Source organism: Muntiacus reevesi, chromosome 8 (assembly GCF_963930625.1).
Source record: "Muntiacus reevesi chromosome 8, mMunRee1.1, whole genome shotgun sequence".
Taxonomy (NCBI): domain Eukaryota; kingdom Metazoa; phylum Chordata; class Mammalia; order Artiodactyla; family Cervidae; genus Muntiacus; species Muntiacus reevesi.
The window spans coordinates 74,088,928-74,103,387 of record NC_089256.1 but is presented as its reverse complement, the minus strand read 5'-3'; the positions used below and the strand labels follow the sequence as shown (position 1 = coordinate 74,103,387).

Genomic DNA, 14,460 nt, shown 5'->3' with positions numbered 1-14,460 from the left:
AGAAGGGAATGGTAACCCACTCCACTACTCTTGCCTGGAGAATTCCACGGGCAGAGGAGTCTGGACAGACAGTCCTGTGGGGTCGCAGAGTCAGACACAACTGAGTGATTAACTCTTTACTTACTCCTAAACCACCACCAGGCACTTTTTGAATCCTGATTTGAACAAAATAACTATAAAAGGACATTTATACAATTTAAGTAATAATATAATTGAGGAAATCTGAATATAAACCAGGTACTAGATGACAAAGAATTATTATTAATATTGTTTTGGGTGACACAGCATTAAAATGTACATTTTATAGAAGCACACTGAAGTATGTACTAGTAAAATACAACAAGAACTATGATTTGATTTTAAACAGAGGAAGAAGGTAAGAAAAGGAAAAGAGAAAAAGCAATAGAGAAAAAGAAGAGGAGGAATGTAGGAGGAAAAAACAAAGGGATGCATGAAGCTAACTTCGCAAAATAATGTTTAAAACTGGGTAATAATACTGAGTCTGCGTGAGCAGACTTCTTCATTATACAGTTCTAATTTTAAGTTATGTTCGAAATTTTTCATGTTTAACTCTTTTAAATAAAAAAAAAATCAAACTGAGCTCAACGTAAGTTAGCAGTAAAAAATTTTATACTACTATCAGTTCTTTGCTATTCAGACAAGTAAAACAGTGATAAATACATTGCAACAGTCCACATGTTACCAATAATGACAGAGACGCCTTCCTCTTAATTAGGAAAACTGTGAGCCAAGTCAATATCTGTTTTGCTTACCAGCATGCCATTTTACTTAACTTAGCAAAGTACAGGCGCACAGTATATAGTCAGTAAACATTTACAAAGTGAATAAATTTAGATGAAATACACTAATATATTGAGGATAATTACTTAGACACAGATGTTAATTAATTCACAATTGTACAGCCCCAACTATACTACACGCTATTTAATTGAACAGCATCTACTGCAGAGCCATGATCAGAATCAATAAAAAACATCGTTTTTCCATTTGTGTTTGTTTTCCTGAAGTCACTTTGCATACCACTTTAACTTTAATGAAATATTCACTGGTAGAACAAGGCCTATAAAAAAAAAAAAGATTCTTTGACACTGCGAAGATTTAGTGATATTTTCCTCCCTGAGCAAATCTAATCATCTTCTGATTGAAGACTTAACACAATTGTTAATACCCACCTGATAGCAAACATAAGAATACATAAAATCGAAAACCAAACAACCAGGAAGCTCTAAATTTTTAAACGAGCTCAGTAAAATAGTCATTTACTAAAGTCTGTTTAAAGAAGAAAATTCGTTGTTTTGATCCTAAAATTTTGAACTGCTTTCATATATAACGGAAATTTTCCCACTCACATTCCTTCAAAGGTCAAACTGGTATTATAAAAATTAACACCAATCTTGTTATTTTAATTACATGGCCATTAAGAGTCTGGCTGGAGTTCCCATTATTTTAGTCAAATAATGCATTATATGAGAATAAAAGTAAATACTTCCAAGGGAAAAATCTGTGTATAATAAAAATCCATGTTCTGATTCAAGCAGTAAATGCCAAAGTTAGAGAGTATCTTAAAGAAAAATCCACAAACCTTCAGCAATCATGTCTTCCATCTCTGTGTCAGATGAATTATCTGCATGCTTTGCATTATTCTGCAGCTCTGGCTGAACACACACAGAATTTATCACCTGATTATCCAAAACAGGCCTTCTTTTCACAGGCTGTTCAATCAGCAAAGATGAACGACTCACCTTTAAAAGACAGAACAAAAAATAAATAAAAAAATAAAAGACAGAACAAAATGAAATCTTTTTAAACACCTTCAGAAATAACTTAGTTTAAAAGTCTCTTGGAATCAATAGGATCTATGATAATTTACCTGTACAACTGATCAGACCCATTCATTTATTTCTTGAGAAAAGGTTATGTTCAGGTTGCCTGAACACTTTACATTACAGCTCATGAGCAGTATGACCAAAGTCTCAGTCAAATGGAACCAAGGGTCTTTGCTTAGGTGGGTAGGCTAAAAAAATCTTTTAAAAAATCAGTAATAAATTGTGATTATAAGAACCTTTACCTTTTTCTTTTTCTGCAATAACCTTTAAGATTGATTTTTCATGCACAAACTTTTTATTTATAGGATTCTTTCCTCAGGATAGATCATTACTGTATTTTAAAGATAACGGAACTAATATTCAAAGTGTGCAAGTGATTTCTTTGTAACAGCAGAAACAGGACTAGAACTCAAGTCTCCTGATTCCTAGTTAAGTAACCTATTTTAATCACAAATAAAAATGGAAAATTCCTCAAACATTAACATCAAAATCAACAAAAATATAGTCACTTATGTTCAGTACACCAATTTAAGTTATGAAAACTACTTACTTTAGAAATGCTTTCAGCAAAAATAATCTACACCAAAAGTATTTACTCATTTACTAGTGAACCCTCAGCTAATCTTAAAAAACAGAACCTTTGATTCCATTTGAGAATGCTGGTCAAGTCTCCAACATTTTCCATACATAGTGCACAACCGCTTGTTGGAACTTTTTACATGTAACCCTGGAGAATAATCACCCATAAACTTTTTTTTTTTGGCCTCGCTTGCAGGGATCGAACCCAGCCCCTGCAGTGAAAGCACCAAGTCCTAGCCAGTGGATCACCAGAGAATTCTCAACCCATAACCTTTTAAACTGTGTTTATTTCAGTTTATATATGTAATTATGTCTCAAATAAAATTAGTGGAAATTATTGCTGAAAAAACCAGTATTGAGTGCTTATGAGTATATACTTAGGGTATATGAATAAATTTAAAGAGTCTTCCAGAAAATGATTTGCCAATATATATCAAGAGTCTTATGAATACATATGTAATATGATCTAACACCTATACTCCTGGGAATTTATGCTAAAGAAATAATACTTAAAATGTGGATTTCAAATGTGGATAATTTACATACAAGGATATTCCTTTGAACAGCAAAAAAAAAAAAAAAAAAAGGAAACCTAAATGTCCAACAGTATAGATGTCCCTCAGTATCTGCAGGGGATTGATTCCAGGACTCCACAGGGTACAAAAAAACGCAGATGCTCAAGTCCCTTATGTAAAAATGGAGCGTTATTTGCATATTGCCTATGCACATTCCGCCATACGGTTAAATCAGCATACTGATTTGAATGCTGGAATGGGTTGCCATTTCCTTCTCCAAGGGGTCTTCCCAACCCAGGGATTGAACCCAAGTCCCCTGCATTGCAGGCAAATTCTTTACCGTTTGAGTCACCAGGGAAGCCCTTTAAATCACCTCTAGATTACTGATAATACCACAAACGATGTAAATATGAAGTAAATAGCTGCCTGTGCATGATCAATTCAAATTTTACTATTTGGAATTTTCTAGATTTCTTATTTTTTAGATTCTTGATCTACAGTTGGGTTAACTCCCCAATGTGAAACCTGTGGACATTGGGGGGGGGGGGCAAACTGTAATTGAAGGATTATATAAATTATGACAGTTCAGAAAGTGAAGTATCAGGTAACCTTTCAAAATGTTTCCAAAATACTATTAATCAAATGAGAAAATAAATGTTCAAGATATACTAAGCAAAAGAAGCTGATCTGTAAAGAATTCCCTGGCGGTACAGTGGTTCGGATCCTGCACTTTCAACGCCAAGGACCCAAGTTCAATCTCTGGTTGGGGAACTAAGATCTCACAAGAGGTAAGAAGAAAGGTGTGGTCAAAAAATAATTTTTTTAATAATAAAAAAAGGGAATCTGAACTGTATATACAATTATAGTCCTGATTATATGAAAATATATTAAAATACATTTTGTGGTATTACTATTTGCTCTGTACATTTTCCAAATTTTCAGTGAAAAAATAATACATATTACTACATAGAACAGTTACACACATTTAGTCTTCACAATAACCCTAAGAGCAAAATATCGTCTCCATTTGGTGGATGAGCAAATGAATTTCAAAAAGGCTGAGAGACCTGACAAAGGTTACACATTCGGCATATGGCAGAGCCAGGACCCAGTCTCTAAGACTACGAAGAAAAGACCGTTTCTCCACTCACTAAATCAGAGGTTCTTAGATCCAAGTTTAATATACACACAGTAAAGTGAAAACAAAGGCAACTGACTACAGTCAACTATCACTGTGCAATCATAATGCCCTACCTATGAATCTGAAAAATCAGATGCTTCAAAGGCCTTCAAGATACATAATTTTGTATTCTCGTGTCTTTGTTTGGGGCTTTGATTTTGGCCATTTGTCTTGGTATATTTCCTAAGGAAAAATGTTCATTTCGAGACATAACATGTAATGTAGCTAACGTAGCTGTAATGTATAGCTGGTCTCAAATCAAATTACTTTTAGTGATAGGATACAGCATCTCAATTCTGATGTGTACATTTTGAAGCATTTTAAAAATCTGATTGAAACCTGAGATTTAAAAAATAATGAGAAAATCTATTTTTAAAAACCATCAACTGGATAATTTCAGATATAAAGATCATTGGGAAGTTACTATTTTCTGTATCCAAGTTAAAGTTCACAAGTATCACATTATACAAGAAACACCTTTTAAAAGAAAATAATACACTTCTGATGTCATTTCGATCCCCTTAAATAGGGGAAAGATAGAAAGTTTCCTTCAGAGTGAACATCTAATTGCCTTCTCTAAAAATTATAAAACTAATATCCTTATACCCTGAAACTATTTGCTTCCATCTTATACATCTAAACAGCTAGCATAAAATTCTAGAACTATTGATAAAAATGGAAATATATAAAGGAAAGACAGAAAGAAATTCTCTAATTTTTTTTTTTGACCCCATGAACTGTGGTCCTCCAGGCTCTTATGTCCATGGGATTTCCCAGGCAAGAATACTGGAGTGGACTGCCATTTCCCTCTCCAGGGAAATTAGTAACTTTTGAAGTAAGTTTTTTATTAGAGAAAATACATTAAGAGACCAATAGATCATACATTTTAAAATTATGCTACATGAATAATTTTGAAAATGCAAATTTGCTTGCTACTTACAGGAAATGGCTCCAATCCCTCCTGAATCACAAAACCTTCAATAACATGGGTCAAGATCTGTGGCTTAACAATAGCCTGTGGAGGTTTGTTTTCAACACTAGGTACGCTACTGGGCATAGATGTACTATTACTTCTTGTGGTAGCAGCTGGAAGTAAGAGTGGAGGTGGAGGAACAGAAACATGTGAAGGATCTGAAGGAGATTTAATTACTGAAGCACTGACTGATGCCACTGCAGGTAATTCCACTTGCTCTGGGGGAAAAAAAAAAAAAAAAGTCACTTTTTAAATCTGTACCATTCTGCCCAGGCAAATATGAAAGAAAACTGGAGAACATTAATAACAGTAACAGTTAATGTCTTATGTTTTAAAAAAAAATCTGAGACCCTTATATTTATTATCTCATCTCTCCACAATTCATGCTAAGTCACTTCAATAGTATCCAACTCTTTGAGACGCTATGGACTGTAGCCCACCAGGCTTCTCTGTCCACGGGATTCTCCAGCTAAGAATACCAGAGTGGGTTGCCATTTCCTCCTCCAGGGGGTCTTCCCAAGCCAGGGATCGAAACTGCACCTCTTGCATCTCCTGCACTGGCATGTGGGATCCTTACCAGTAGCACTACCTGGGAATCTCCACAATAAGATGAGATATGAGATATGTACTACTGTCCCCATATACAGTGGAAGGCAGCAACTTGCTCAAAGTTAGCATTCCAACTTTGGTTAAAAAGAACTGTACCATAAGACATGAAAATGTTTTAGAATGTCAACTTAAGAACAATTATTTTTAATTTTTTTTTAATTTTAAGCTACAGTTATTAAATTTCCTGTTTCTATTCATATATTCCAAATGGTACAAGGGAGGGCAGAATATGCTTAAGAAAAAAAGGATCATGAAATGAACAGAATAAATAGAAATTATAATGGATTATACAGGGCATCACCTTTATTTCAAGTAATCCACAACCATGCACAAATGTTCTTTGCTGTTGCTGTTTTTAACAAATCTTCAATGACATTGTACATGTCAGTTTGTAGGACACTGTGGTACCAGGCAACTGCAAAATGTTGGGCTAGTTCGTTGTGATTTCTCCCAGGCAAGCTCTGGGGACCACAATAAAACAGATCCACAGCCTAGGACAGAGACTTTACCTACCCATTTATTAGCACTGAACCTTTACTAAGCTGTACCAAAGTGGAGAGATGGAACCAAATGATAGCCAGGAATACCAGTGAGTACAAGATGGCTGAGAGAGGTAACAACAACAAAAGGGGCATACGGTAAAGATAATACTTACTGAGCACTTATGTGCCAGCACTTACATGCATAAATGTCTTACACGTTGTAACACATTTAATCCTAACTAGCCTATGGGTGCTGCTGCTAAATTGCTTCAGTCATGTTCGTCTCTGTGCGACCCCATAGATGGCAGCCCACCAGGCTCCTCTTGTCCCTGGGATTCTCCAGGCAAGAATACTGGAGTGGGTTGCCATTTCCTTCTCCAAGCCTATGGGTAAGTACTGTTGTCATCTCCATTTTATAGATGTGGAGAAAAAAAGAAGAGACCAAGATTAACCTGCCTAAAGACATACACTAGTGAGTAGTGGAGCCGGGTTACTAACAGAGACAGTGCTTTTAACTCCTACGGTAACTCCTCTCCACCATCAGTTTGAAAAGAATTGATAGCACTATCAAAGATGCTCAAACATAGCCCAGTCAGGTAGAGAAGAAAGAAAAATCCCTATCAAACAAAAATTTCAGAGACCTCTTTGGTGATCCAGTGGATAAGAATCCACCTGCCAATGCTGGGGACACAGGTTTGATCCCTGGCCCCACATGCTGCAGGGCAACTAAGCCTGTACACCACAACTACTGAGCCTGAGCATCTTAGTCAATGCTCTGCAATGAGAAGCCACTGCGATGAGAAGGCCTTATAATGCAACAGAGAGTAGCCCCCACTTGCCACAACTAGAGGAAGCCCACAGGCAGCAACCAAGAACCAGCACAGCCAAAGATAAACAGATAAAAATTTCCACTAGTAAGATGGTGCAGTGATAACTGGTACAGGGTCAGAAAAGGAAAAGCTAATGGTTCACACCTAGTGACTTTGATGTAATTAATATTACTATATAGCTTATTTATCACAGCAATATTATATCCATAAATTAACCTTGTTCCACCAAATAATCCACCAGGATAAACTGTACTAGAAAACCTATTTAAAGTGACACAATCCCTCATTAAAAACTAAAAGTCAGCAGGAAATACTGATTTGCTTATTTCCAGGAACAAATACAGGTACAAATTGTTTTCCAATTGTACACATGTATTACAAGACTGAGAAACCCCATAAAAATCCTATCCCACATGTCTAATTTTCACATATACTCCTAGAGAAAAGGGGATAAAAGATAATTCTGAACAGGAACTGAAAAGCAATTTTTCTATTGGAAGGGAAATACAAATCTATGGAGCTGAAAAAATAAGAAAAATGTAATGTCCCCTTACAGATTTATAGATACCGCATTAAGTATAATGTTGTTTATTCAGAAAATATTGCTTGGTATACATGTTCTAACTGATTTTTGGATCATACATACAAACAGACCTAAATTTTGTTGAAAACTTATGAGTTACTGACTTTATGAAGAATGTAATAGCTTTTACATGCCGGTTCATAATCAACTGTTAAAATCAAAAACACAACACAATTATTATCCTCTCTAGATTTAAGACAACTGTGAATCGAGAAACCCCAAGTTAACTGATAAAGACTTTGCCACAAGTTACTCTGCCTATTTGTAGTTTCATTTCCTGAGAGAAACCAATGAGTTTGTTCTACTTTTTTATAGTTGCTTTTCATTTTATTTTTATTTACTTATGTTTGGCTGCGCTGGGTCTTGCACGCTTTGCATGGCCTTCTCTAGCTGTGCAAGTTTTCACTGCGATGGCGTCTCTTGTTGCAAAGCACATGCTCTAGGTGTGAGGACTTCATTAGTTGTGGCTCACAGTCTCTGGAGCCCAGCCTCAGCAGCTGTGGTGCCCAGGCTCAGTTGCTCCACCGTACATGGAATCTTCCTGGGTCAAGGATGGAACCCGTGTCTCTTACATTGACAGGTGGATTCTTATCCACTGTGCCACCAGAGAAGTCCTTTATGGATGCTTTAAGAATTCTTACAGAACTTATGAAGACTGAATCCTGGTGGAAACAAGTCGCTCTATTTTTATAGGTTAGTTTATTATATGATTTGATAAGCAACCTGTACTTGTTTTTCCCTCTGATAAATAAGCTATATAGTAATATTAAGTAGTTAAGCATGAAGAAAATTAAAGGAAGATTCAAAAATTTATAGTTTACTCAGACAATTTAGCCAGAGGAATATGCCTGCCAGGGTCTCAGATTATATTTCTAAGGAAATAATGTGAGGATACTGTCGAGGTTCAATATTTCGAAAGTATTTAAATTTTCTTGAGTACCATTAGTAATGCTTATTAGGTAATTAAATCACAGCCACAATGCAGGGTTAGTATCCAATTAAATATATATTTCTGCCTTTAAATCAAAACTCCCAAGATACCTGCAGCAACATGAATCCCATTTCAGTGTACAAAAACTACAAAGATTTAATACTATAGGTAAGTTTTTAGATCTTTTGAGGTATTATTTTGAATAATCAAAGGCAATGATACTCTTAAATATTTTTCATAATTTTACTGACTAAATGTTTTCTCTTTTTCAGGAAAGAGAAAAGGTTGGAATAAAATTGGTTTTCTAGCTCCTTGCAATGGAGATTCACATTGGCAGTAAGAAATAAAACCTAGAAAGAAGAGAAGGGTTAGAGAAGTGGCACGCTGAAGGAGAGGCTAAGTCAGTGCCCCATTATAGCTTGTTTCCATGCCTGATAATATTGGTTCCTCTCAACTAAACATGATCCTGAAGGCAATGAGATATTCAATAGGACAGAATACTTACAACAAAGCCTGAATCAAGATTAGCATTATCTGGGAGAGGAGTCAGTAAACATTTTTATAAAAGACATATGGTCACTGCAATGACCCCTCTTTGCTGTAGTAGTGTAAAGGCAGCCATAGATAATATCTGAACAAACGAACGTGGCTATGTTGCATAGAACTTTATGGACAATGAAATTTGAATTTCATATAATCTTCACATGGCATGAATTACTCTTCCTTTAATTTTTTTTTTCCCCAAACATCTAAAAATTTTAGACCTATCCTTGGCCCATTGGCCATACCAAAACATGTAGCAGAAAGATCTGAAGCATGAGCTATCATTTGCCACTCCCTGATCTAAATAAAATACTCAAAATTAAAAAAAAAAAAAAAAAAAAAAACACCTAATCCAGAACATATCTTTTTTAGGACTTAGATATTGGGCTATAGAACATAATGTTCCAGTGAAGTACCTAGGATTCACAGTCACTTTGATAATGTGCAGAGGAGAATAGAGAGGATTAACTTGAACTCATAAGAGGTGAATAAGAATTTGAAGGTGTTAGCAATTTTTTAATCCATGTCTCTAGTAAGAATCAGTGTGGCTTAATTTAAGTACTGTCCAGAAAGCAATACCTTTAAAAGCATTTACTCAATCTGGATCACAAGCAATTATGAGGAATGTCAGACATGACTTCAAATGCTTTGTGATTTTTGGACAGTGTAATTGAAATTTTCTAATAGAACTTTGCCTTATTCTAATTTTTATGCTAGAAATAGCTTGACAAATAAATCTGAATAAGCATAAGAAACACATCTGTACAAACTACTAAAACTTCAAAGACTGAAATGTGTTTTTGATTTGGGCAGTTCCTCATCAATTGCTCTAATTGTTTATCATCAAAAAAACCTCTTGAATTCTAATCTATGTTTTGCTGCAATTTATTATACAACAAATTAACTTAAGATCATCTCCGGTGGGAAAAAAAATGAACTTTTTCCATTACTAACATTTGCCTAATAGAAATTTCCCCCAAATTTAGGCACCTCCTCACCTAACAAGGGATGCTCAGAAGTCAAATCTTCTCCTCTCCCCACAGTTATAGCTGCTGGAGACAGCGTGGGTGGTGGTGGCGTTCTATCCATCCGGACACACTCTTCTGACTCTTCTGGCATTTCTTCTTCACAGACATCTTCTACTTGATAAACCTATGATGACAAACCACACTGCCTAAAAATGTTTGTAACATACATTTAATAAGGTGTTCCTAATTTAATTAACAAAATAAATTCTAAGTGTTTTAAAATGTAAAAGACAAAATGACTATTTGATCGATTGAAAGAGAAGCTTTAAAACCATTCAAATGAAGTTTTTCACAATACTTGACGATTCATAATATCTGATGATATTTCACTGGAAGCAAGTTGTGATCAGTTCCTAAGTTATAAATCACTAAGGTTTTCCCAAAAGGTGATAGTTGAATCAGAATTACTTTTAATTTTGTTAATTTTTTAAAATGTTTTGATTTTATACACTCAAATAACTATTTGGGGAGTTTACTAAAGTTTCTATTAACTTTCAGTTGTCATAAATCAAAACAGGTACTAATATTTTCCAAAGCCTGTTAGGTGAATTTCCAAAATGACACATACTATATAAAGAAATGTACTGCCTAAATGACTACATCCCAAGCTCTTCTTTACTGTATTTATGTAAATTAAAGAGTGAATTTTGAAAAGTAATGCCTGAGAACCTACAAAAAAAAGTATGTGATTACATTTTTAATATTCTAATCAAGAATCTAATGAATTTTTATAAGCTAATTATCAAGTAAACAGAAAATATCTGTCCCTGGAATCTCTCACACACACACACACACACACACAACACCCCCCCACACACCCATCCTAAACCATTTGACATATTACTTATAGTTCTTTAACACTGTTCCATACTTACAGAAGCAAGTTTTTACATTTCTAACTGCCTTGTAATCCAATGGTAAAGATAACACTTGAGGAAAACAGACTCAAAAGCACTCTGAGAAGGAACTTTATAACTAAAAAATATGTAACCTACTATTGATTTTTATTCAAATTAAGGCTGAATTTTTAAAGTCCACTTGTACAGACTGACACAGGTATTTTAATTTGTCCTCATTTTTACTGAACCATTGTTTTTGAAAGACAGGTTATTAAAAACAAAGCCACAAAGCAATTTACCCCCTTCTTTTATGTACAATGCTTATTACTTACGTTTATAAAAGTGAGTTTTTAAGGTAACTTACCCGAAGTGATTAATATTTCTAATATCAAAATAAAAAAGTTTCAGTAACATTCACAAAAAAAATTTTAATGATACTGGTATCTAATATATTTTTAATCAAACCATTGAAAAAGTTTGATGATCTGAAATTTAAAATGATCAAGATTTCTGAAACCAGCATAAACCATGTGTGAGAAAAAGGACTATGAAGTTTTACCTACAAAGGCATATCTAACAACAGCAATAGAATTTAAAAACCAAAGCAAACAAAAAAAAACTAATTTTTCAACTCTACTAAGAAGAAAAAAAAATCTTCCCTTTTGTTTTAAAAATTTTAAATTCCTATTGTTACTGCTAATTTTATTAAAAAATAATATTCAGAGTTGTGATCTGAATCAGCTACTAAGTAGGCAACATTTTAAAAAAGTTATTTGCTCTCAACCCTGCATCTGAAAACCTGTTTCACCAAGAGAGAGTCCTTGCCTCGTGTTTGGATCCTCAGGAGTGAAAGCAGTCGTTGTTTATTGTACAGTGCAAGAATGATAGCTGCTATTATCTGTTCATGATAAATTTTCTTAAAATGATGATAATGTCCAATATAAGGAAAGTCATCCAAAAAAAAATCCTGGGGGTTAAAAACAAAAAAACTTCTAGTGAGGGGCATCTGCTGCAGTGGTCATTACCTTAATTTGGCAGTGCTGGGGATGTTAATGCATAGGTAATTACACAAGTTAACAGTTTTATCAACTACACTAGTTCAGTTCTATCTGTGTAGCATTCCTTTATTAGATAATTACTCTTCTTACAAAGAACATCTTTTCCTTAAGTGCCGAAAACTTTAAAATATTAAAGCTGTCACAAGGTTTTCAAACAGCTACTACAAGAGCTTTTAAGGAATCAAAGATCACGGAGATCATGCATATAATTCTGATTTTTAAAAAAATAGGAAAAGAGTTTTAAAGGATTAAAAGAGGCAAATACAAATAGCATATTCTGAAATAATCCATCAAACAATCCTGTAAAAAACTTTTCATTCTTTACAAGTAAACCTGACTATACATATTTTATTCTAAATCTCCCACGTGAAGGCAAAATAAAGAAAAAAAGAAGCAGGCAAAAACAGACCTGTCACAGATACCGGCACCATCAACATAAAAAACATAAGTACAACAACTAAAAGACTGAATAAAGCAAAGAAGTGAAGATTTTGCTCACAAGATCATTTGGAAACTGTACATTACAATTTCTCTTTAGTTCATAACTATTCTATAACTAACAATGGCTGCCAAACTTACCTCAAAGTACATCAGCCTCATCTGTCTCCCTTCCCTAAATAAACTGTGGAAAACATTTATTAGTTCTAAATTATCTACACTCATCATATCCTATTTATCATACCCAAAAATCAAAAAAAAATCTTTTAAAAAAAATACTGATTTTACTATGAAAATTCACTTATGTTTGAAAATTTCACATTATTTAGAAGTAAATACCTATTATTTCTCTTTAGAAATAAACATCTCTCTACCTTTAAACATTTGAAACAACCTGGAAACTGAAGAAATCTGATGGTAAAAAAATAGATTCAATAAAGGTAATAAAAGAAAAATACAGCAATGTAATAAACAGGCTATGGTACTCAAAAGTAAAAGAAAAGTTAACATGGAAACATATATAGCAAATATAATCATACTAGTGATAGCAAAGAAAACTCATGAAAAAAATTCCAAAAATTAGGTAACATAAATTTTAAGAAAAAAGCACAAAATTAATAGAGGGCAGAAAATAACAAGATCTTAGATATTTTTAGCTTTAATTTAATGCAAGTATTCTGTTTCTGATATTTCTATCCCCAACAGTCCTCAGGATTTGCCCTAACAAAAATAATTAGAAAAATCAAAGGCATAGAGAGGAACTTTATTTTTAACTTTAAAAGCCAATTCTAGAAATTGAGAACATAAATTCAAATTAAATTTGATTTCTCTGAAGGTACTGTACACCTTAAAGACTATGTTTTTATGTAACATTATCCATTGTAAACTCTTCAAAAATCCATTAAAAGAAAATATTGAAATGCAAACTTATTTCTAGATGGCCGCTGTTACTTTTGCAAAGTTCTGTTCTGAATAAAAGTGGAATTCAACCACTTCACGCTTATCAGTCAGAATAACAAGAATGAAGAATCTATAAATTTGTATCCTGAGAATCAAAATGTTTTCCATTAAGGAACAGACTTTAAAACTCCTTTCCTTTCTGAGCTAATGGTTATTTTTATTTAAGTGATAAGATCTCTTCAGTGAGGTTTGATATAAATCTCCTTTGGGAATACTGTTTTCCTCAGTTATAAATTATAAATTTGATCATTCTAACATTTAGAGACCTTATTTCAATTTTATTATAAATTATTTTACAAATTTTAAAAGTCCTTTATAGAATGTTTAAAAGACAAATGTTTTTACAGAATAATTTTCCTTTCTGGGCAATATGTGCCATTTTTAGAGGTTTATTTTGATAAATTTCACCACAGTCTTAGTTATTCAAAACTTTTACTCCTCTCAATGAATTTTTTTATTCTCAGTATTCAACTCATCATTCTTAGCTTTTTAAATGAGAAATATTTCAAGTATATGTTTTCCCTTAGTAGAAATTTAAAAACAGAAGTTACAATTCTAAAAGATGGACTACAGTTAATGTTTGTTTGCAAAGTTGGATTCTTTCCTAGAGTAACTTTTTTTTTTTTTTTTTTTTTTACAAAATTTTAATTATAAAACGTAAGTTTACCAAAAAATTACATCATACAAGCATACCTCCACCTTGACACAAAAGCCCCATAACGGCCTATAACTGCAGAATGCATACAACCAAAAAGGTTAGCTAGATAAACCATACGTTTAAGAACATACAAGCCAACAAAGGGATCTATGAAGGATAATCACCTTAAGAGAAAAAACTTTGTGCAGATGACACTGGTTCAAATGCATTCCCTTGGGGAAAAAAAATCAACTCTGTAAAGATAGCAGATGGATTTGTTTAAATAGTAATAAAATTAACGAGGGACTTTAATAACCATCACAAATTATCAAGCATGCAACCATACTACAACAAATGGCTTTTTTTTTGGCCCATATAGCACATATGTCAGACACTGACAGATGGAAATTTCAAGCTTTTTAAATTCA

At 33.6% G+C, this 14,460-nt stretch overlaps 1 protein-coding gene across 7 annotated transcripts in view; it reads right to left on the bottom strand.

Moving 5' to 3' along the window:
- Positions 1–14,460, bottom strand: part of PHC3 (polyhomeotic homolog 3) — a 79,654-nt gene that overhangs the window by 22,608 nt on the left and 42,586 nt on the right. For 5 of the 7 annotated variants that reach the window (XM_065943069.1, XM_065943071.1, XM_065943068.1 and 2 more), the window contains 4 exons: positions 14,218–14,265; positions 10,071–10,224; positions 5,062–5,312; positions 1,604–1,763 (listed from right to left, as the gene is read on the bottom strand). In XM_065943069.1, the coding sequence (XP_065799141.1) occupies positions 1,604–1,763; positions 5,062–5,312; positions 10,071–10,224; positions 14,218–14,265 (613 nt within the window). The remainder of the gene's footprint in view (positions 1–1,603; positions 1,764–5,061; positions 5,313–10,070; positions 10,225–14,217; positions 14,266–14,460) is intronic. The other 2 variants (XM_065943072.1, XM_065943070.1) reach the window with 1 other exon arrangement.